This window comes from Panthera onca, chromosome A2, assembly GCF_046562875.1.
Source record: "Panthera onca isolate mPanOnc1 chromosome A2, mPanOnc1 haplotype 2, whole genome shotgun sequence".
NCBI lineage: Eukaryota > Metazoa > Chordata > Mammalia > Carnivora > Felidae > Panthera > Panthera onca.
The window spans coordinates 17,876,926-17,897,664 of record NC_138340.1 but is presented as its reverse complement, the minus strand read 5'-3'; the positions used below and the strand labels follow the sequence as shown (position 1 = coordinate 17,897,664).

The window sequence follows — 20,739 nt, the reverse complement described above, 5'->3', positions numbered from 1 at the left end:
GCATGAAGCCACATTGACGGATACTTGGAGACTTGTTGACACAGACACTTCCACCCAGACCAGATATGTGCTAAGACATGGGACCAGGGCCACATGTGGACCTGTGCTGAAACATAATGAGACACACATCCAAGGCTCTGGCATGTGACACGTGCATTCATATCCGCAGTCACTCACCTACATATGGCCACACATGTTGACTTGTACACAGATATTGAGACATAGAGACAATTCTCAAGGCACCAGAGACATGTAGACACATGTCCGCCCTGTGTATACATGTACATGCCCATATGTAGATATGAGTCACAATGTGCAGACCAACAGACACCTACTAAGTGCCACCTATGAGGACATAAGACCCATGCATGGATACACATGCTAACACACACACACACACACCTACACACACACACACACACACACACACACACACACACACAGATGCATAGATGTGGTATTATATCTAGAAAGCCAGAGATAGAGAACATGTGCAGTTACATGTAGAAGTGAGAAGAACCACACAGGCATGCCCTCAGATGTATAAAGGCTCACTCAAATGGTCACAGGCCGTGCTCCAAGACACAGAGGCTTGGAGTCATAGACACAGACATATAGTCATCTGAGACCAGCCAAGCCAGTGTCTTGCAGCCAGACACCAGTGAATTTTGGGGCTGATGTGAATCTTGTGCCTACAGGGGGAACCTGGGGACCCTGGAGAAGATGGAAGGAAGGTAAGACCCCTCGCTTGGAGTCTGTTCTGCCCTCAGAATAGGGCCCTATCTAAAGTACCCTTGTCCTCCACAGGGAGAGAAGGGAGATTCGGGCACCCCTGGGAGAGAAGTGAGTGCTGGAGCCTTCTGCAACCTGACCCATGACCCTGTGATATCTGTGATATATGGTTCCACTCTTTTCTGGGGCCTCAGGGTCCTGATCCTGGCTACATCCCCCACAGGGTCACGAGGGTCCCAAGGGTGAGCGTGGAGCTCCTGGTAGCCCTGGACTCCAGGGTCCCCCAGGCCTCCCTGGGCAGGTGGGCCCTTCTGGCCAGGTGAGTATCCAGGAGGGTCGTTCTAGGACTTGGGAGCGTCGGGGGCCATTATGTTCCCACTGGATACCATCCTGGGATACCATGATCCTATGTGACCTCTTTGTGTTCTCTCATATCTCAGGGTTTTCCTGGGGTTCCAGGAAACACAGGCCCCAAGGTGAGTGTGCATGTGGTGGGTAGGGGGTACGGTGAGGGGCTAGTAGGGTTGAGGCATTTCCCCCCACCTCTCTTTGTGATCACTCTTTGTTCTCAGGGTGACCGTGGGGAGAGTGGACCCAAAGGGGAACAGGTGAGGTCCCCACCTTTCTCACATGCCCAGGTAGCCATAGCTCCCACATGGTGCATGCACACTTCCCCCAGAAACTGGGTCCAGCAACTTGTCTCTTGGTGTCTCCAGGGCCTTCCGGGAGAACGTGGCCTGAGAGGAGAACCTGGGAGCGTGGGGGTGAGTGAAGCTTAGGACCTGGTCCTCGACTCTTATTTGCATGCCTAAAGGAGCCACCTCTATCCTCTTCCCCTTGCCCTGTGGCCCCATGGGTTCTGTCCTGTGTGTTCAGTCTCCTGTCCTATTGGGATTCCCGTAGTCTACACTGGGGGGACCAGGCAATGGGGGCATGCCAGGGAGGGGCTTCCAGGGCTTTGAGCCACCTCAACCAGCGCTAAAGTGTCCTGTGGGCAAGAGGCCTGGAGAAGAGAGTATGGAAGCTGTTTCTGGGAGCAGCGTGGGGCTTCTCTGAGGGCAGCCCCTCACCCAGCTTGTGTCCCCAGAATGTGGAGCGGTTGCTGGAAACGATTGGCATCAAGGTAGGTTGTTTGGGGGCTGGGAGTGGGGGTGGATGGAGGCCCCAGGGGGCAAGGAGTGCCCACATGGCCTGGCGAGGGCCTGGGTGGCTGCAGGAATGGTCCCTGTTTCCCCAACCCCTTGTTATCACTCAGACATCTGCCCTGCGAGAGATCGTGGAGACCTGGGATGAGAGCTCCGGCAGCTTCCTGCCCTTGCCTGACCGGCGCCGTGGTCCTAAGGGGGACCCAGGCGAGCGGGGCCCCCCAGGCAAAGAGGTGAGTGTCGATCACTCAGTGGGGATGTCCTGTGGACGGTGTCACCCACCTCTAGCGACATTCACTCTTCTGTTCCTCCAGGGACCCATTGGCTTTTCTGGAGAACGTGGGCTGAAGGGAGATCGTGGAGACCCTGGCCCTCAGGGGCCACCAGGCCTGGCCCTTGGGGAAAGGGGCCCCCCTGGACCTCCCGGCCTTGCCGGGGAGCCTGGAAAGCCTGGTATTCCTGGGCTCCCAGGCCGGGCTGGGGACGCAGGGGAGGCAGGAAGGCCAGGAGAGAGGGTGAGCTGGGCTAGCCAGGAAGGCTGGGGATGTGGGGCCAGGAGGGGCTGGGCTCCCCGTGGACGTGACCCCCACCCTGCTATTTGCACCTCAGGGAGAACGAGGAGAGAAAGGAGAACGTGGGGAACAGGTGAGCTGAGAGAGGCTACAGGGGGCGGGACTTCCTGGGTGTTGTGCTGGGGAAGCCACACCGTTTCCTTCTTCTCCACAGGGCAGAGACGGCCCTCCTGGCCTCCCTGGACCTCCCGGCCCTCCTGGCCCCAAGGTGATCAGCCAGCCCTGCCCTGGGCCTGTGACTGTTGTTACCAGGAGGCCACCATTAACTTAGGCCCCAGAAACTCCATATGGTGTCTCTAACCCATAATCCTGTGGGATCCTTTAATCTGGGGTGACCCCTCCATCTGTGATAGACACATTTCTCTCCTATGACCTGGTATTTGTAGGTGGCTGTGGATGAGCTAGGTCCTGGACTCTCTGGAGTGCAAGGACCCCCTGGACTCAAAGGCACTAAGGTCAGTGTGTGCGATCAACAGGGGGGCCACTCCCTGCCATGGCACCAGGGTCCAGCTTGACATGTCATCCCTACAGGGGGATCCAGGCAGTGACGGCGACCGAGGCCCCAAGGGAGACAGGGTGAGGCCTGCTAACCCACCCTGCTTCCCTCTCCTTTAGGGGGGCACATGAGCAGTGGTGTGTCTATGGGCACATAGCAGTGACCGGGGGCTCAGGACATGGCGTTCTGCTTGCAGGGTGTGCCAGGCATCAAGGGAGACCGGGGAGAGCCTGGACAGAGGGGTCTTGATGGCAGCCCGGTGAGTCTGTGCCACAGGTCACCCATGTGCCTGCACAGGGCTCTTACAGTGTTGTCTGGACTGGAGTCTGCACTGCCTGGGACTGTCTGGGGCGGCTGGGATGTGGGAACAAAGAGGATCCATGTGGTCTTAAACCTGTTCTCTTCAGGGTCTACCAGGAGAGCGTGGTGTGGCTGGGCCTGAAGGGAAGCCGGTAAGTGGTGGCAGGAACATCCTGGCCCAGGCTCCTGGGAACAGCTGCCCTCTGCTGGGAGCTGGCTGCTCTGTGCACATGTCACCAGTGACAAGGATGTTGTGCCTGCGTGCCAGGGTGTGAGTGCAGGGGTGTGTGTGTTATCCCTGAGGGTATGGGGTGATCTATGCCTGAGGGGTGGCAGCCTGCACGTGGGCTCCCTAGACAGAGGCCTCTGCAGGTTGGAAACAGGCCCACATGAGGCCCGGATTGAGGCTCAGCAGCCCCCCTTCTCTATCCAGGGTTTGCAAGGTCCAAGGGGGACCCCTGGCCCAGTGGTGAGTATCAGAATCCTCACCCCTCCTGCCCCCATCCTGCCCCCATCCTGCCCCATGCCACAAGGGGCAGTACTGCCTTAGTTTCTCTGGTGGGGTGGGACTGGCTCCGCCTCACCAGACTCCTTCTCTCTCCAACAGGGTGGCCATGGAGACCCTGGACCTCCTGGTGCCCCGGTGAGTAACAGGAGAGCACTGCCTGGTGGGGGTGGGATGGGCAGGCCTTGTTTGTGTTAATCCCCGAGCAGATGACTCTGACTCCCATCTCCTGCTCTTGATACTTTTTTCTAGGGCCTTGCTGGCTCCACAGGACCCCAGGGTCCTTCTGGCCTGAAGGTGAGTATAGGTGTGTGCAGACGTGTGGCTAAAAGGCAGAGGAGGCTCCTCTGAGCCATGTCCACACCAGGATAGCCCCTGCCACCCCCCTGGGTTGTCATCACCCTGCGATAGGGCTAAGCACCAAGGTGCCCCATCCATGTGGGCTTTTCTTATGGGCAGAGGGCTGAGGAGCCTCTTGTCTTTTTGTGGGGTCACAAGGTCTCTCGGTTTTTGGCAGGGGGAGCCTGGAGAGACAGGACCACCAGGACGGGTGAGTGGCCCAGCTCAGGGGTTAGAGTCACAGGGAGCCACGTGGGATTGGAGCTGCCCTGAACTGTTTCTTCCCCCAGGGCCTTCCCGGACCCACCGGGGCTGTGGGACTTCCTGGCCCTCCTGGCCCTTCAGGCCTCGTGGTAAGTGGGGTCCCTGCAGGAACACCGTGTCCTGCCCCCTGGGTCCCACGTTCCCCCATGTTCCCCTTACATCTGACTTGTCTCCTTCAGGGTCCTCAGGGGGCACCGGGTCTGCCTGGACAAGTGGTGAGTCCTGGGGGTCAGGACTGAGCTCCAGGGGGTCAGGAGTCAGTGGGCAGGCCCGTGACAGAGCTCCTCCCTTTCAGGGGGAGACAGGGAAGCCGGGAGCCCCAGGTCGTGATGGTGCCGGTGGCAAAGATGGAGACAGAGGAGCTCCTGGTGTGCCGGTGTGTATTCTGGGGGAGCTTTCTCCAAGCCTGTGATGGGGCCGTGTGCCCGGTCCTGGGCCTAGAGAGTAGGGAGGGCAGCGGCAGCAGGCCCAAGGTGGTGGGGAGGCACTGAGTCCTTCCCATTGCCCTGTCACAGGGGTCGCCAGGTCTGCCCGGCCTTGTTGGACCTAAAGGAGAGCCTGGACCCATGGGGGCTCCTGGACAGGTGATCCTGACCCTGACCCCGACCCTCTGTACCAGCTCCTCTGCCTCACCATCCAGGCCGGCGGGGTGGGGCTGGGGAGAAGGCGGGGGGGCTAGGTAGCTCACTGGGCATTCCCCACAGGCTGTGGTCGGGCCCCCTGGAGCAAAGGGAGAGAAGGTGAGTGTGCAGAAGGCCTGGGGGGAGGGACCGAGGGGGGCCAGGGCATCCCACTGACCCTTCTCCCTCATCAGGGAGCCCCCGGAGGCCTTGCTGGAGACCTGGTGGGAGAGCCGGTGAGTGTGGAGCCTCCGACAGCATAGTTCACCCATCCTCATGACTCTGGGCTTTCATAATACATGTTACATTGGACCCTGCACCTCCTTCCTTGGGTGTCATCTTTCTGTGCCCCTAATGCCCATGTTGCTTCCTGTCCCCTGTCTCTACAGGGAGCCAAAGGTGATCGAGGACTGCCAGGGCCTCGGGGCGAGAAGGTGAGGCAGACTCAGCCCAAGGGCCTAAGCACTGTGTAGAGGGGGGCCAGGCTGGGTGGCTAGATCCTCTACTACCCTTTCTGTGCAGGGTGAAGCTGGCCGTGCAGGGGAGCCTGGAGACCCTGGGGAAGATGTGAGTCTGGGGTCTGGGCAAGTCAGCTGGGAGTAAGGAGTGCAGGTGTGGACATGAGGGACCATTCCCAGGCCTGTGCACCCTCCAGCATTCAGGGTCCTGCTCCAGGGAGTACACAGGGATCCAGCCTCTTGACTTCCTCCCACCTAGGTGGGGGCGGGGGTGTGTCTTTGCTTCCTTGTGCCTGTCCTAGGTCTTCTGCTCCTCACTGTGTCTGAGCACACGTGTGTGTCCCTGTCTGATGCCCTAGGTCTCCTGTTAATGTACCCCTTTCCCCTGCCACCTCTGCGTTCCATGTATCTGAATGCATGCTTGTGGGCCTGTCTTAGCTCCCCAGGATGGGGCGACATTTGTGTGCTCCTGGGAGCTCCTGTGTGTCTGTGCTCACACCGGAGGTCCCTATGCCTGTGCTTCTGTGTGGGCTCCCCGTGTCTGTAGCCACGCCTAAACTCCCACATATCTGTGGTCACCTCTGGGCTCCTGTGAGCCAATCCTTGCTTACGTGTCTGAGTTCCACATGTGAGCTACCCTGGGAATATTCTTGGGCCGTGTCTAAGCTCTGGGTTCATGTTCCTCCCGTCTCAGGTACCGTTTACTTTGCTTTTTTAGGGTCAAAAAGGGGCTCCTGGACTCAAGGGTAATAAGGTATGTGTACCCTAAAGCATCCCTGCTGGGGGTCATGTTCCTGGGACTCGGAGAGCTGATCTGACCCCTCTTTCCCTTGAAGGGTGACCCAGGAATCGGGGTCCAGGGCCCCCTTGGGCCAGCTGGTCCTCCAGGTCTGAAGGTTAGTCGATGCCCCATCACCAGTGGTGTGCAGCAGGCAGGGAGGTGCCTGGAAGTGGGAAGAAGGCATTCTGGGCCTGGTTCTGGGAAGCAGTCCTGTTGGGGCCATTCCTCCCTTTGCTATCTCCGTTCCAGGGAGATGCGGGCCCCCCTGGGCCCCCTGGTGCTCCTGGTGTTGTCGGATTCCCCGGTCAGACAGGCCTTCGTGGAGAGACGGGTCAGCCAGGCCCCAGTGGAGAGCGGGTGAGCGTGCTGGGAGCAGCATGCAGGGACTTGGTGACTTCAGGACTTCTGAATTTGGTAGTGGGTGAGGAGAAGGGGGCCCAGGCCCTGCCTCAGGGGCTCCAGTCTTGGAGGGGCCATAGGGGAGGAAGGTCTCCAAGTCATTCTCTGCCTCTTTTGCTTTATTGTTCCCGTAGGGTCTGGCAGGTCTCCCGGGGAGAGAGGGAGCCCCAGGTCCCTTGGGGCCACCTGGACCACCAGGGTCAGCGGTGAGTAGAAGTGCTCTCTGTCCCGGGTATCTGATTCCTGTGTGTTGGAGTCTGTCCAGGTGGGAACTGGGACACACTGTGTGGCTGGGTATGTGTGTGTGCTTTTGAGGGCATGGGACACTCACCTTACTCTGCCCACAGGGAGTGCCCGGGCCCTCTGGACTCAAAGGAGACAAGGTAGATGGGACAATGCTGCTGGCTCTCCTGTATCCATCACTCCCTCCACCCTCCACTGACCTCCCTTGACCCTCTGTCCCCCACTGATTCCCCTCACATATCCCTGGTGTCCTGTTGATCTCCAGGGAGACCCTGGAGCAGGGCTGCCTGGGGCCCGAGGCGAGCGTGGGGAACCTGGTGTCCGGGTATGTACTTCCTGCTCTGCAGCCATGGCTCCCTTTACCACGGCTCTTGCCTCTCATTTCCAACTTCTGAGTCAATGAACTCAATGTCACCATCCAGGGTGAAGACGGCCGTCCCGGCCAGGAGGGACCCCGAGGACTCACGGTGGGTCCCCTTGGGGAAAGCACCAGTGATGTGACTTCAGTCCCCTGCCTGTGCCCTCTGTGCTGTTGGGACACACTCTGTAGACTTCTGGTTCTTTTTATGTACTCTCTGGTCCTTCATGTCTCCCATTCCCCTTGGACCCCTTGGTTGTCCCCTACCCCCTGAGCTGTCTCCCCGCTAATGCCCCCAAGTTTATTTAGCTCACTGTTGTCTTTTCATACAGGGGCCCCCGGGCAGCCGGGGGGAACGTGGGGAGAAGGTAAGGACACGGGGAAAAGGCCCCAGGGTGGGTGGGGGTGGAGCCAGATCTTGTAATTCAGGACTTGGGACTCCTCAGTTTGGAGAGATTCACACTCTTCCACCCAATAGGGTGACACTGGAACTACAGGGCTAAAGGGTGACAAGGTGAGTGTGGGCATGCGGGAGGGCAGAGGCAGGGGCTAAGTGTGGTCCTGCGTCCTCTGATTGCCCTCTGTCCACTCAGGGTGATGCAGCCATGGCTGTGGGGCCTCCAGGGCCACGGGGTGCCAAAGGGGACATGGTGAGTAGGTCTGGCTCATGTACAGAGTGGGTCTATCTTGGGTGTGGGAGGAGCTCCCGTGGGGGCTGGGCCAGGGAATCTGAGAGCTCAAACCCTCAGATGGTGAGAGACCACCAGCCCCTGACCCTCACTTCTGACCCCTGACCCAGGGCGAACGAGGGCCTCGGGGCATAGATGGTGACAAAGGACCTCGAGGAGACACTGGGAACCCTGGAGAGAAGGTACAGAGAAGAGGGTGGGGTACTCTATATAGGGTCAGGAGAGGGTTTCTGTGGGCTGTGGGGCTCTATTGAGGGTCTGTGAGGAAAAAAGGGGAGGATGGGGGCTTTCTGGGGGTTAGAAGGAGGGGGTTCAGTAGGCTGTGGCAACTCTGTGGAGGGGCTGAGAGGATGGGGGCTCTACAGTGGGCTCAAGGACCTCCATGTGAGGGCGCCAGGGAGCTCTGTGGAATGTAGCTCGAAGAGAGGCCCTCTGGGAACAGACAAGGGGCTTCTTACGTGTCAGGAGTACTCCAGGTTGGTTCAGGAGCCCCATGGTAGGAAGAAGGGGCAGGGATCTGAGGGCCTGGGATGAGAAATGAGCCACACTGAGGGTGATGGGTGGGAGCGAGCGCTGCCCCATCTGGCAGGTTCCAGTCATACTTCAAGCCTCCAGCCTGGTGTGGTCCTGATTATGTCCCTCTCCTGGTTACACCCACAGGGCACCAAGGGAGAGCCTGGTGACAAGGGCTCAACCGGGTTGCTGGGAGCTCGTGGACTCACAGGACCCAAGGTCAGCCCTGCCCCAGGCACAGACCCCAAACCACCCGTCACACACATCTGTCTCATGGGTGTCCTCTGAACGTTGGAGGGTTTCCAGCCTCCCTCACTGTTGGCCACGTGGCCATGTGATTACATGGGATTTGTGTGCAGCCTGGGAGTCACTGAGTGGCACGGGGGACAGTCACACTGAAAGGTGGCCCTCCCCCATCTGTGTTTCCTACAGGGTGAACCTGGTGCTGCAGGGATCCCAGGTGACCCGGTAAGATGCCCCTGCTCCCTCAGAGACCCCCTGCCCCACAGGGCCCCATCTCCCTGTGGTGGCCTTTGACCTTATAGTGATCCAGTGGTCTCATGGTGTCCTCATGCTGCCCAGTGCCCCCACCTTCACAGTAACCGCTATGATGTCTCCACCCGCATGGTGACCTCTGCCCATGGAAAATCCTGCTCTTCCATTAGCTCTGGCCTCCAATAGTGACTCTCACCCCTGTGGTGTTTCCTGTTCCTTTCATCCAGAGTGATTCCCCTGGATCCCTCCTGACCTCCCTTGACTCCATATTGACCCCTCTCTCTACCAGGGATCACCAGGAAAGGATGGAACCCCTGGTATCCGAGGCGACAAAGGAGATATTGGCTTCATGGGTCCCCGGGGCCTCAAGGTGGGAAGGGGCTGGGCTTTTTTCCTGGTCAGGAAGGCCTGATGTTGGAGGGCAAGGTATCTGGGGTCAAAGGTCAGGTATCTGGGGTCAGATGTTGGGGTATATGGGATTGAATGTGGGGCATTAGATTAGGGGTTGGAAGGTCAGAGATTAGAGTGTCTGAGGCCAGTTTGGAGAGTGGTTACATGGTCTGGTCAAGGGGTTAGGTGTCTGGAAGTCACTTTTCCATTTCTTTCCCCCCTCCAGGGTGAACGAGGGATAAAGGGGGCCTGTGGCCTTGACGGAGAGAAGGGAGATAAGGTACAGAGGTGATGGGAACATGGGCGTCTGTGGGGCCTGGGGCCTGTCTGACCCTTCTACCTGATTGATCCCTGCAGGGAGAAGCTGGTCTCCCTGGCCGCCCTGGGCTGGCAGGACGCAAGGGAGATGTGGTGAGTGTGGGGCACCCAGAATGGGGAAAGGATGGGTGGGCCAGGGCCCAGCTCATGTTTTCTCTTCTCCAGGGGGAGCCGGGTATGCCGGGCCAGTCGGGGACCCCTGGAAAGGAGGGCCTGATTGGTCCCAAGGTATGGGCCCTCTCGACAATGGACAAAAGGGGGTTAAAATGGGGCAGGGAAGGTCATGGTAGGGTCATGGGGGTTTCATGTCAAGAGGGTTGTGGAAAGTTGGGACACTGGGGGGTAGAGTAGGGTTGGTTTTGAGGTTTCAGGGCGAGTTGGGGTCACAGTGGGGACTTTGGATTAAGGGATGAGAAGTGGAGCAGTGGGGAGAGGTGCATCAGGGCTAAGAGGTCAGTAGGGGAGGCTGGTGTGTGTATATAAAGGAAATAGGTGGAAGCAGGGCAAGGGGTATTACAGTCAGGTCAGGGTCATGGGGATCACAGCAGATTGAAGGTCCTGGGATGGTAGGGTCACAGGTGCTTGGGTCATGGAAGATTGTGGCCATTGGACCAAGGGGCTCATGGCAGTTGAACTGAGGACATCAAGACAGATGGTCTCTCATGCTTCTTTCTGTTCCCAGGGTGATCGAGGCTTTGATGGGCAGCCAGGATCCAAGGGTGACCAGGGTGAGAAAGGGGAGCGGGTAAGTGGAGACCAAGGTCAAGCTAAAGGGACTGTACTTTCTGGAAGTGGGTCCATCTTTGGGGGCTTTGATCACTGACTCTGACCTGTCTCTCCACAGGGGCCCCCAGGAATTGGGGGCTTCCCAGGTCCTAGGGGCAATGATGGCTCTAGTGGCCCCCCTGGGCCACCTGGCAGTGTTGGTCCCAAAGGCCCTGAAGGACTTCAGGGCCAGAAGGTAAACAGCTCTGACCCTGACTCCTGATCCCTGAACCTCCCTGACCCTTCCAATATCACTGACCTCTGACCCTGCAACCCATCGCCAATACCCCTGAGCCTAATGATCTCAACTTTCCTTCCTTCTGACCTCCACTGACTCTGACTGCTCACTCATCCTTGTGTCTGACAGGGTGAGCGAGGTCCCCCTGGAGAGAGAGTGGTGGGTGCCCCTGGGGCCCCTGGGGCCCCTGGAGAGAGAGGGGAGCAGGTAAGTGGGGATTCCTGGGGTTGGGGTCAGAGACTGGGGTGACCTCTGGTGTCCCTAAGATCAGAGGTCACAGTCTGGTCCCATCTGTTGCACACAGGGGCGGCCAGGGCCCGCTGGCCCCCGCGGGGAAAAGGGAGAAGCTGCGTTAACAGTAAGTGTAGGCCTTCGTGGGCTGGGCCCCTGACTCAGTGCTGTCCCCCTGTGATCCCTGCATCATATGCCCTTTGTCCCTCCTGTGATCCCTGGGTTCTTCATGATCCTTGTGGTCTTGTGCTCCCAGGAGGATGACATTCGGGGCTTTGTGCGTCAGGAGATGAGTCAGCATTGTGGTGAGTGGGGCCCAGCCCAGAGCCTCTTGGGTCTCATTCCCATTCTACTCCAGCACCCCTAGACAGGGGCAGGTGGGGTCCCCAGAACTTATGGGGGACCAGCAGTCACAGAGATGGGTGGAGATGGATAGATACACAGGAGGGCATGTATGCTCAGGACAGACATGCTGTGAGGACTTTCCCCAAACGGTGACACGCAGCAAATGTGGGTGGACACACAGTGTTCCTAGAAGCCCAGTGTGGCCGTGTGTGGAGGGGTGGAGGCGGGAGCAGCCCAGTGGGGCTCTGATGGCCCTGAGGGGTATCAGAGAGTGAAGCTCCGTCTCCTCCTGTCTCTGCTTCCGTTCCCTCTCCGTGCCTGTCTGTTTCTGACGCTCCCTCTCTTGCCCTTTGTTGGCCTGTTCCCAACTTCTCTTTCGTCCTTTGTCTGTTTCTCCTCTGCCTTTCTTCCTCTTTCTTCCTTCCTCTTTCTCTGCTTCCCACCCTCTCTCTCTTTCTGTCCTGTCGGTCTCTCTGTCACTCTCTCCTGCTGTCTTTCTCTGCCCCGCTGTGTGTGTCCCTCTGTCTCTCTCTTTCTCTGCCCCTTTCCATCGTTGTCTCTTTCTCTCTGTTCTTTTCTCTCTCCCTGCCCTTCTCTGCCCCTTCCAGCCTGCCAGGGCCAGTTTATTGCATCTGGATCACGTGAGTAGTTTTCTGGCATTTTCTGCTCCTGGGACTTTCCTCATGCCAGGTCCCACTGTGTCCATTACCTGGGTTTGCTCAGCAGGGACTTGGCTGGGGTGGCTGCCATCATGACCCCAAGGCCCTGTGCCCCTGCTCCTTGCTCCAGGACCCCTCCCTAGTTATGCTGCAGACACTGCCAGCTCCCAGCTCCACCCTGTGCCTGTGCTCCGGGTCTCTCATGCAGAGGAGGAAGGTGAGGACAGGGGAACCATGGGGCATGTGTGGTGGGACACAGACACATGCGGGTTGCTCATGCATGCAGGGCACATGCCATGTGTATAGGGGCGACATGGAGGGCACAGCATGAACACTGGGCACACACGTGGGAGACCAGCGCTACCCGCCCCACTCTCAGGGCCGGGGTTGGGCAGCATGAACATGGCCCAGCAGCAGCCTCACTCATAGCACCCCACCCTGTGTGCAGGCGAGGTGCCCCCAGAGGACGATGAATATGAATATTCTGAGTATTCTGTGGAGGAATACCAGGACCCTGAAGTTCTTCAGGATGGCGATGGTGAGAAGGGGGGTTGGCCCAGAGGGACTCAGGGAGGGACAGTAGTGACCCCTGCTGACCTCTCACTGACCCTCAGTCCCTGACTGCCGCCACCCCTGCTGACCTCCTGACCCCCGTTGGCCCTAGACCCCTGCTTGCTTCCACTGGATGAGGGCTCCTGCACTGCCTACACCCTGCGCTGGTACCATCGAGCTGTGGCAGGTGGCACAGATGCCTGTCACCCCTTTGTCTACGGCGGCTGTGGAGGGAATGCGAATCGTTTTGGGACCCGTGAGGCCTGTGAGCGCCGCTGCATGCCCCGCATGGTCCAGAGCCAGGGAACAGGTATGGGCCTACCCCTCCGCCCCGAGAGGGACCTGGACACTGAGCCTACCCAGATCAGGTCTTGGTCGGGGTCCCACGTCAGGACCCCCCTCAGACTGGGAGGCCTGGGACAGACCTCCCCAGACCAAGTTGCTGAACAGAGAACCCTAGCTGTGGAGTCCCCTCCATGCTCCCTCCTCAAGGGTCTGAGTGAGGATCCCCTCTCTGAGGTCAGAGCCTCACTCTTGTGCTCCCAGCTGCCCCACTGACCATCTGTGCACTGCCTCTCCGTGGCCTACGTGCTCGGTGAGGCCAGATGCCTGAAGTCAGCTCCCAACCTGTTCCACCCAGGTGCTGCCCGAAGCTGAGGCCCAGATGATGAGCTGAAGTCCAGCATCCCCTGGTGGACTCCTGTCCCTCCCCTTGGTGCTACAGGCCTGAGTGCATGTGAGCGTGCATGAGCGTGTCCGTTATTTCAGTGACTTGGTCCCGTGGGTCTAGCCTTCCCCCCTGTGGACAAACCCCCATTGTGGCTCCTGCCTCCCTGGTAGATGACTCAGTGTGGGGGTGGCTGTGGGCAGTGAGCGGATGTGACTGCATCTGACCCGCCCCTTGACCCAAGCCTGTGATGACATGGTGCTGATTCTGGGGGGCATTAAAGCTGCTGTTTTAAAAGGCCCCTGTTGTGACTGTTTGGGGAGATGGGGATGGCAGGGGGTCCGGTTTTCCCTGGGAGGTCAGTGCTCTCCTGCACGGGTGCAGAGTCCCTCTGTCCAGCCCTGGTCACTGTTCTGTGGCTCTCAGTGTCCAACGTGTCCCCAAAAAGGAGTATACAGAGTGGAGGCTGAGGACATGTCCTCACTGCCCCCCCAGGAGGGGATGAGTCAGAGGTGGGGGGCTGCTTCATGCCGGAGCCGTGCCCAGCTCCTACCTCAGGGGCTGAGAGAGATAAATGGGCCCAGAAGGGGGGAGAGGCCCGACCACAGCACAGCACCGCCTGGTCCCAGCCGCAGGCAGCCCCAGCGGCCCCACCTTGCTCCAGAAGAGGCTGCCGCTGGTAGGACTGGGATGGCTCTGGGTGGGATGGGCAGGGCCTTGGGGGCTGAGGAGATCCGGGTATGGGTTATTGGAGGTCTCCAGACGTGGAGTCTCTGGCTGCTTCTCTACCTTGAGGACCCCATTCCTGCCCTTCTTTGTCCACGATCTGCTGCAAGCTCCCTCAGACCTGAGGCTCCCCTGTTGTCCCTCTGTGTTCTCTCCATGCCCTGGTATCCTTATTTTCATCATGCTGTCTGTCTCTGGGGTGGCTCCAGCCTCTTTGTCTTCCAGTCTCCCTCTCTTTTGCTCTGCCTCCATGTCCTCCCTCTCGTCTTTTTCCCTCTTCTCCCTCCCCTCCCCAACTGTATCCATCTCTACATCTAGATCCAGACCTAGCTGTGCTCTCTGTCTCTTTCACTCTCCTTCTTGCTCTCTCCGTCTCCCTGGCCCCTGCTCTGTCTGGCTGTCTTGTGCTTTCATCTCTGTCTCTCTTATCTCCGTCCCATGCCTGGCCTCTCTAATCTCTGCCTCTCTGTCTCCTTCCCTTGGTCTCCCTCTCTCTGTCTGTCTACTTTCCCCGTCTGCATCTGTCCATGCGTCATGGCTGCCCAGAACCCCTGCCCTGAGCCTCTTTTCTCCTCGCAGCCTGACCACGCGATGACCAGGTGGGCTCTGCTGGTGCTGATGATCCTGACGTCGGGCAGGGCCCTGCTTGTCCCCATGACCCCTATTCCAGCCTTCCAGCTCCTCCCTCAGAACCCTCCCCAAGCCACTCCCCGCCCTGTGGCCTCAGAGAGCCCCTCAGCCAGCACCGTGGGCCCCTCCACTGCTTGGGGCCACCCCAGCCCTGGCCCCCGCCCAGGCCCCCGCATCACTCTCTCACTGGATGTCCCCATTGGCCTCCTGCGGATCTTACTGGAGCAAGCCCGAGCCAGAGCTGTGAGGGAGCAGGCCGCTGCCAACGCTCGCATCCTGGCCCATGTTGGCCGCCGCTGAGCCTGAGGGCGGGGGTCACCCTGAATTAGGAGACCTGGAAGGCAGCAGCAGAGCAGGACGCACTACATCTGGGCACAGTGCGCCTGGCCACAGCCCCGTGCAGTCACTGCCATGTGGTGTCATATCACAGCTGAGTGCCTCACAGAGCCACAGTTTGTTTGGACAGCCCGGATCGGGTGACTGCCAAATGGAGTCTTGCCATACCTGGAGCCCCACAGACTTACAATATGTCTGGACAGCTTGGACACTACTGTGGAATGTGACTACCGTGTGGAGTCTTGCCATGTCTGGGTGCCCCACAGTCAAAGAGCAAGAATCTGGACACTGCCAGTGTGGCCACTCTTGTGCCAGTTTTAGGAACCTCAACATAGGAGCCCAGTATTGCATCTCAGACCCATCCACCTAAGACCAGACCTGCAGGTCTTCCCTGCCCCCAACAGGTCACCACACAGGGGAGTGCAGGCTGAGGGTCACATGCATGTTTTGTGCTTCATGAGGCAGCACCCACCCCAGAAGAATGGGGCCGTCACAGGCATCTCCAGGCATGGGTGACCGTATGTGGAAAGTCTGTGGTTGTGACAGCCTTGCCTTGTGGTAGGTGTACGTGTGATCGGTGGGTGCATCTCTGCTGTGGGTGTGTGTGGGTGAGGGGAGGGCATGCGAGGGGGCTGAGAAGAACAGATACTTGTCCCCCAAACCCACATGAAGCACACTCAACACACAGCCAGGCACTGTCCTACCCACAGCCCTGCACACCTGGCCTCGGCCCTTGGACACACATGACTCGGGAGAGAGGAGGCTCGGGCTGCTGGGGCTCCGGTCCAGCCCCATACCTCCTTTGTTGAATTGTCCCAAGCAAACTAAAATTTGCTCACCTTTCCAAGCCTTAGTTTCTTCCTCTGTAAAGCAGAATGATGCCACCAAGCTTCTTGCAAACATTGAGTGACGGTGCACTTGAAGGTTCTGGCATGCAGGAAGAGCTCAATAAATGTAGTGACTGGAGAATGGGATGAGTGAGAATCACAGTCATGTGCACCCAGGCAAGGACAGTCAAGGGTTTGGTCATAGCTGACTATGTTGCCCCTCTGCCCACTCCCCTCCACCCCTGCCCCATTTCACCCACCCGGTTCCTTGGTGTAGAAGGAGTAGGTTTTGCCTAATCTCACACCCCCAGCTCCATTGCTGGGCTGGAGATGGGGCTGACCTTCTGAGCAGTGTGGACAGGCTTGCCTGCAGATGGGGCAGATACCCTGGGTACTGTAGACAGCTCCAGCTGGAGACGAGGGCAGACACTGGGCAGTATGGACCGCTCTGCCTGGAGAGAGAGGCCACACGGGCAGGAGTTTGGCTGCCTGGGGTGGGGGCACTGTTGATCTCTCAAGTTGTGAGCAGCCTCGGGGGGCGGGCCCAGGGCGTGGCCGGGGAGGCGGGGCCACGGGGCACACCGAAGCTCCCTCACGAACCCGGAGGGCGGGGCTGCCTGGCTCCAGGCTGCAGGGGGGCAACGGTCCGGGGCCAGTTCGCTTTCAGTATGGACAGAGGCACGGAGGGAGGCAGCGCCCTGACGGACCCCGGGTCAGGGAGCAGTAGGCGGGGTAGGCACCGGCGGCGGGGCGAGGGTGGGGGGATTGGGGAAAGACCAGGGCGCAGTGGGGGTGGTGCTGGAAGGGGTGCGAGAGTGTTGGGTGTCTCTCTAGCTGTAGGGGTGTTCTGAGGGGGCATCAGCCTGTCGGTGGCAAGGAGGAGGGGGAACCCTGTTGCCGTGCAGGGGAGTGGAGGGGCTGGGCCAAGGGGGAACTATAAATAGCTTCTTCCTGCAGCCCAGGGAGAGGGACAGCCAGCTGGAGCTGCCTGAGGCCCTCCCGCTCTACCCTTTGCTGGCCTCCCAGGGGGTCAGGTTTGTCCAGGTCCCCCTCAGGGGTCACACATCAGTTTGGGGAGGCCCAGAAGCTCATTTGGGAAATGTTTCGTATGAAGTGGCTTTAGCCCTTAAACCAGGATTTCTAGGGCACCTACTGTGTGCCTTGTGTGGGTCCTGAGCTGCTCTAAGCACCTACTGTGTGCTCTATCCTGGTCATGAACCTCTCTAGCCCTTACTGTGTGCCTTGGCTGGCAATGAATCACTCTGAGTGCCTACTGTGTGCCTTGTGCCAAACTGCAATCAGCAAGTGCCGACCACAGTTCACAGGCTGCTTGGTCACATGGCTCCATACCCACAAGCTGGAACCTCACACCGTCTGTGAGCTCTGGGCCCAGGGAGACACTGGGGATGATCCTGGGCTTGAACTGGCTGGACGAAGCTGGAATTCCTGGGAACCTTCCAGTGGCACAGAGGGAAGAGGAGGAGGGAAATAAAGGGGAAAGGAGGCAGTAGAGAGCAGCGGGCTCTGCAGCCTTCCTGTCTGTGTAGGCCTGGGTGCAGGGCTTGCTAGTGTGTGTGCACGTGTGGCTCTGTGTTCATGCTTCCGTGCACTGGCATGTGGGGCTGTGTGGCATTCACTGAGGTCCCTGGGCCTTTATGCTGCAAAGGGTGGCTTGACGGTCTGGCCGGGACTGACCACCAGATACAGGTTTGGGGAAGAGTTTGAGCAGCAACAACTGAGGATCGAGGACTTCAGCCAACCTGTAGCTTGTAGCCTGGGACACTGGAGAGAGGTCTAGTGGTCAGTGCAGAGGGCACCACGGGAGCCAGCCAGGACCAGGCCAGGCAGGTTCATAGAGAAGGGGGGAGACTGAGCAGGACACATTCACACATGAGTGCACGCCGACATCCCAGCACACTTTCCACCCCGTCACTTTGGGATGGCTCCAAGGAAGGAAAAGCCATGAAGGCCAGCTGTTCTCTTGGACATCTACTGATGCTGTAGGAGCAGAAAGCCAAGAGAGCATTTCAATGGAAGGAACAAGCCAGAGCCCAGGGGTAGGGGTAGGAAATGTGGTGATATGGAAGGTGTGGGAGGTGAGGTTTTAAAGGGCTGGGAGTTCATCTCAGTCTGTCCTGCACTGTGGGCTGGCTCTGTGACCCCGGACCCTGCTCTCCTCCCTCAGTTTCCTACCTGAGAAATGGGCGGGGAGACAGGAGCATTCTTAGAGCAGAGGTAGACTTTGACCTTGGGGAGGGGCCCCAGCAGGCTCCTCCTGCTGGTGACCTGTGGCCTCCCACTGGATGTTGGGACTTGGGAAGGTGTGTCTGGGTCAGCCCAGGGTCAGACTGTTTGGGGAAGAGTGGGAGGTACAGAGTCATTGCTCTTCCTGGGAAGTCAGGCTCAGACTGGGCTTGGGGACAGCTTCCTCGAAATGGCCCTGGCATCCTGCCCTGCCCTACCCCCTACCCCCAGCTTTTGACTAGCATCCCAGGAGGGGCAAGGAGGAGAATGGGCAGGCAGAGGAGGTGCTGGGTGTCTGTGGGTGCTAGAGTCTGTAGCCTTTGCAGTGAATGCTGGGGGTTGGATAGGGTGTGGGCGGGTGGTGACAAGGTCTCTGAGGTCGAGGTGACCCCAGGATGGCCTTGGCAACGGCTCAGAGACAGACCAGAAGATTGGCTGTGCCAGGAACCAATGAGTGGCTTTGGAGAAGTAGGAAGCAGGTGGGTGGTCACAAGGGGCATCAGGAGCCGCATATGAGTGTGTTCAGAGCTGCCCTGGTGTGAGGTGGAAGGAGGTGGGAGGTGGACACTGCAGAGAGAGGATGAAAGAGGAAGTGCTCAAGTCTGTCTGGGGCGGGGCATTCCTCTGGGGGTAGGCAGCTAAAGCTGGTTTCAGGAAGGATCTAGGTGGGCTTCCACCTCCCCATCCATCTCCTGTGAAGTGGGCAAGACATCTGTATCAGAGTTATCTTAAGGGTCCTTGCCAGGCTCTGAAGTGCTGGGTGGAGACAAGTGGGTGGCAGGGAGGTCAGAGGGAGGGGATGCTGCTCCCCTGATGCACTGGGCGGAGCCTTGTTCTCCATGTCCCTAGCACCTGGCTCCTGGCTAGGGAACACTTTGGGCAGAGAGAACCTGAGAGTGCCATGATCCTGTCTGGGGGTTTTGTGGAGGACATCGCTAGAGGGCAGTGTGACCCAGGTTTGAGCAGTGTCAGTGGGGGTCCCGGGACAGAAAGTGTACAAAACTTTGAGAAACTGGGCTGAGGAGACAAAGGAAAGTGACCCAGGGTTCCTGAACTTCTGGATTTCTCCCTTGCCCCCTGCTTCCACTGCATTCTTAGAGACGGGAGGGAGATAAATAATATAAATATCACTGATGTGCTTTAAAATGGATTTCTCAGACACTGACACATTTAATAAATACCAGAATCTTGTAGGTTGATGATGCCCGCATTCTGTTTTCCTGATGGAGAGACAGAGATTCACTTAAAAAATATGTAGATTTACAATTTAAAATTTAATTGGTAGAGATGAAATCCTGGCAGGAGAAGTAAGATACTGCCAGGGAGCTTGGTTAAAAGGTCCTGCTCATGTGTTCCAGGTGGGCCAGAGTTTTAGCCTGAGCTTCCCACTAGCCAAGGTAAAAAGAGGAAACATAATCAATTTTGAGATTTGTCCCGTGTCCCTGTCCATGAGATAAAGAAACTTTTCCAGCGCGGTTGAGTCGGTCGCTTCAGTCGGCGAGGGAAGAGTCCTGGGGCTTGAGAGAGGGTCTAGAGAGGACCGGACGGACGCAGGGCTGGCGGGCGTGGCAGCTGACAACTGGGATTACGCAGGAGTCACCAGACAGGTCCCGAACAACTGAGACCTGAGGGTCAAGCAGGCCCTGCCCCCGGGCATGCAAATCCCTTCCTCCTAGGGAACCTGAGGTCAAGGGTAGCAGTGAGCAGAACCCGGGTGCTGGGGGGTGGGGGGGGGGGGGGAGGGGGCAATCTATGCAGGCGAGGCCGTGGGTGAGGCCAATGCGTATCTGAGTGTACGGTTGGGTGTGCCGGGCTAGAGCCTCTGCACATCCCGGGCTAGAAGCTGTGGGGAGCTGGGCATGCGCGTCCTCGATCCCGGCCTTTCTGGCGAGCCTGCTGGGTCCAAAACCGGCTGGCAGTCGAGTTGGGCATGCGTGGTCGGAGGCCAGCCCTCTTCTGTTGGGGGTAGGGCCTATTTGTTCTGGGGAGGGGCCTGGGGGAGTTGGATTGGCGTCTGCACGGCTCGAGGAGGGGCGGGGCCGAGGGGCGGGGCCTCGAGTGGCCCGAGGTGGCCTGGCTGCTGGGTCGCGGTCCGCGCAGTCCGACTCATCCCATCCCGGGTATGGCGTCCCCACGGGAATTGACTCAGAACCCCTTGAAGAAGATCTGGATGCCCTACAGCAATGGGCGACCCGCTCTGCACGCCTGCCAGCGCGGTGGTGAGGCGGGGTCCTTGGGGAAGGGGAGGGCGGCGCATCGGGATGCGTGGATAGGGCGGCCTGGGCAGTGGTCTGCCATGGAGAGGGGGCCAAGGACAGGTGGGAAACCGGGGACAGATGGGGCTGCCGTGACTGGTGGTAGAGGAGCAGGAACAGGCCGGGAGCCGGGCACAGGTGTGGCAGAGCAGGGGGAAGAGACATGTATATGGCCGCGTCTACGCTCGCTAGGGGCTAGGTCTGGCCGCCATCACCTCTGGCAGGTACTCACTAGGTCAGGGCAGGGGAGGATTCGGAGCTTCGTCCTGCCCTCTCTGCAGGCCAGAGAGTGTAGACGGGTTCTGAGCTGTGTTGGCCTTATGGAAATCATTTGGCCTCTCTGAGCCCAGAAGTTTCAAACGCCCAAGGGTGGGCCATTCCTCCAGTGGGAGGAAGTGTGCTCCTTGGACTTAACTACCCACTTCTGGGCCTAACACTGAGCTTTGAGAGGAATTTCAGGGAAGTGCAGTTGTGTTGAGGATGGAGAAGGTGAGAACACTGTCCCATATGGACCTGTCTTTGTGTTCATGGCTGTATATGCATCCAGATGGGGTTGTGGGCGAATGGTAGGGTTGGAAGAGAAAACATCCAGGAGACATGCTGAAATCCGTGGAATTGTTAATGAATTGTTACGGCGGGGCCTGCCT

The 20,739-nt window shown here is 58.8% G+C and overlaps 3 protein-coding genes across 10 annotated transcripts in view; all 3 read left to right on the top strand.

Moving 5' to 3' along the window:
* The window catches only part of COL7A1 (collagen type VII alpha 1 chain), a 31,169-nt gene extending 17,795 nt beyond the window's left edge, over positions 1 to 13,374 (top strand). The window contains exons 65-118 of the mRNA XM_060630989.3: positions 699 to 734; positions 808 to 843; positions 956 to 1,051; positions 1,173 to 1,208; positions 1,305 to 1,340; positions 1,449 to 1,496; positions 1,820 to 1,855; positions 1,988 to 2,110; positions 2,192 to 2,392; positions 2,487 to 2,522; positions 2,604 to 2,657; positions 2,836 to 2,904; positions 2,981 to 3,025; positions 3,142 to 3,204; positions 3,353 to 3,397; positions 3,679 to 3,714; positions 3,853 to 3,888; positions 4,003 to 4,047; positions 4,268 to 4,300; positions 4,380 to 4,442; positions 4,533 to 4,568; positions 4,649 to 4,729; positions 4,869 to 4,937; positions 5,058 to 5,093; positions 5,168 to 5,209; positions 5,363 to 5,407; positions 5,496 to 5,540; positions 6,150 to 6,185; positions 6,268 to 6,327; positions 6,462 to 6,569; positions 6,746 to 6,817; positions 6,959 to 6,994; positions 7,120 to 7,179; positions 7,277 to 7,321; positions 7,545 to 7,580; positions 7,691 to 7,726; positions 7,806 to 7,862; positions 8,012 to 8,083; positions 8,562 to 8,633; positions 8,847 to 8,882; positions 9,199 to 9,279; positions 9,526 to 9,579; positions 9,657 to 9,710; positions 9,783 to 9,845; positions 10,300 to 10,362; positions 10,462 to 10,578; positions 10,750 to 10,827; positions 10,925 to 10,978; positions 11,108 to 11,156; positions 11,805 to 11,837; positions 11,986 to 12,072; positions 12,304 to 12,393; positions 12,520 to 12,717; positions 13,048 to 13,374. Of these exons, the coding sequence (XP_060486972.2) occupies positions 699 to 734; positions 808 to 843; positions 956 to 1,051; positions 1,173 to 1,208; positions 1,305 to 1,340; positions 1,449 to 1,496; positions 1,820 to 1,855; positions 1,988 to 2,110; positions 2,192 to 2,392; positions 2,487 to 2,522; positions 2,604 to 2,657; positions 2,836 to 2,904; positions 2,981 to 3,025; positions 3,142 to 3,204; positions 3,353 to 3,397; positions 3,679 to 3,714; positions 3,853 to 3,888; positions 4,003 to 4,047; positions 4,268 to 4,300; positions 4,380 to 4,442; positions 4,533 to 4,568; positions 4,649 to 4,729; positions 4,869 to 4,937; positions 5,058 to 5,093; positions 5,168 to 5,209; positions 5,363 to 5,407; positions 5,496 to 5,540; positions 6,150 to 6,185; positions 6,268 to 6,327; positions 6,462 to 6,569; positions 6,746 to 6,817; positions 6,959 to 6,994; positions 7,120 to 7,179; positions 7,277 to 7,321; positions 7,545 to 7,580; positions 7,691 to 7,726; positions 7,806 to 7,862; positions 8,012 to 8,083; positions 8,562 to 8,633; positions 8,847 to 8,882; positions 9,199 to 9,279; positions 9,526 to 9,579; positions 9,657 to 9,710; positions 9,783 to 9,845; positions 10,300 to 10,362; positions 10,462 to 10,578; positions 10,750 to 10,827; positions 10,925 to 10,978; positions 11,108 to 11,156; positions 11,805 to 11,837; positions 11,986 to 12,072; positions 12,304 to 12,393; positions 12,520 to 12,717; positions 13,048 to 13,064 (3,291 nt within the window). The 3' untranslated portion in view covers positions 13,065 to 13,374. The remainder of the gene's footprint in view (positions 1 to 698; positions 735 to 807; positions 844 to 955; positions 1,052 to 1,172; positions 1,209 to 1,304; positions 1,341 to 1,448; positions 1,497 to 1,819; positions 1,856 to 1,987; positions 2,111 to 2,191; positions 2,393 to 2,486; positions 2,523 to 2,603; positions 2,658 to 2,835; positions 2,905 to 2,980; positions 3,026 to 3,141; positions 3,205 to 3,352; positions 3,398 to 3,678; positions 3,715 to 3,852; positions 3,889 to 4,002; positions 4,048 to 4,267; positions 4,301 to 4,379; positions 4,443 to 4,532; positions 4,569 to 4,648; positions 4,730 to 4,868; positions 4,938 to 5,057; positions 5,094 to 5,167; positions 5,210 to 5,362; positions 5,408 to 5,495; positions 5,541 to 6,149; positions 6,186 to 6,267; positions 6,328 to 6,461; positions 6,570 to 6,745; positions 6,818 to 6,958; positions 6,995 to 7,119; positions 7,180 to 7,276; positions 7,322 to 7,544; positions 7,581 to 7,690; positions 7,727 to 7,805; positions 7,863 to 8,011; positions 8,084 to 8,561; positions 8,634 to 8,846; positions 8,883 to 9,198; positions 9,280 to 9,525; positions 9,580 to 9,656; positions 9,711 to 9,782; positions 9,846 to 10,299; positions 10,363 to 10,461; positions 10,579 to 10,749; positions 10,828 to 10,924; positions 10,979 to 11,107; positions 11,157 to 11,804; positions 11,838 to 11,985; positions 12,073 to 12,303; positions 12,394 to 12,519; positions 12,718 to 13,047) is intronic.
* An 85-nt stretch (positions 13,375 to 13,459) lies between these two features.
* UCN2 (urocortin 2) lies at positions 13,460 to 16,049 on the top strand. The gene has a single exon (XM_078443101.2). The coding sequence runs from the start codon at positions 14,239 to 14,241 to the stop codon at positions 14,728 to 14,730; it is 492 nt and encodes a 163-aa protein (XP_078299227.2). The 5' UTR covers positions 13,460 to 14,238; the 3' UTR covers positions 14,731 to 16,049.
* A 144-nt stretch (positions 16,050 to 16,193) lies between these two features.
* PFKFB4 (6-phosphofructo-2-kinase/fructose-2,6-biphosphatase 4) overlaps positions 16,194 to 20,739 on the top strand; it is a 42,546-nt gene continuing 38,000 nt past the window's right edge. For 3 of the 8 annotated variants that reach the window (XM_060630982.3, XM_060630981.3, XM_060630980.3), the window contains exon 1: positions 19,850 to 20,056. In XM_060630982.3, the coding sequence (XP_060486965.1) occupies positions 19,960 to 20,056 (97 nt within the window). In that variant the 5' untranslated portion in view covers positions 19,850 to 19,959. Of the gene's footprint in view, positions 16,326 to 17,959; positions 18,317 to 19,848; positions 20,057 to 20,739 lie in introns of those variants that run through there. The other 5 variants (XM_060630984.3, XM_060630985.3, XM_060630983.3 and 2 more) reach the window with 4 other exon arrangements.

Excerpts from the sequence above, each read along its gene's own strand:
- UCN2 (XM_078443101.2), top strand. The coding sequence starts at position 14,239 with ATGCCTGGCCTCTCTAATCTCTGCCTCTCTGTCTCCTTCCCTTGGTCT.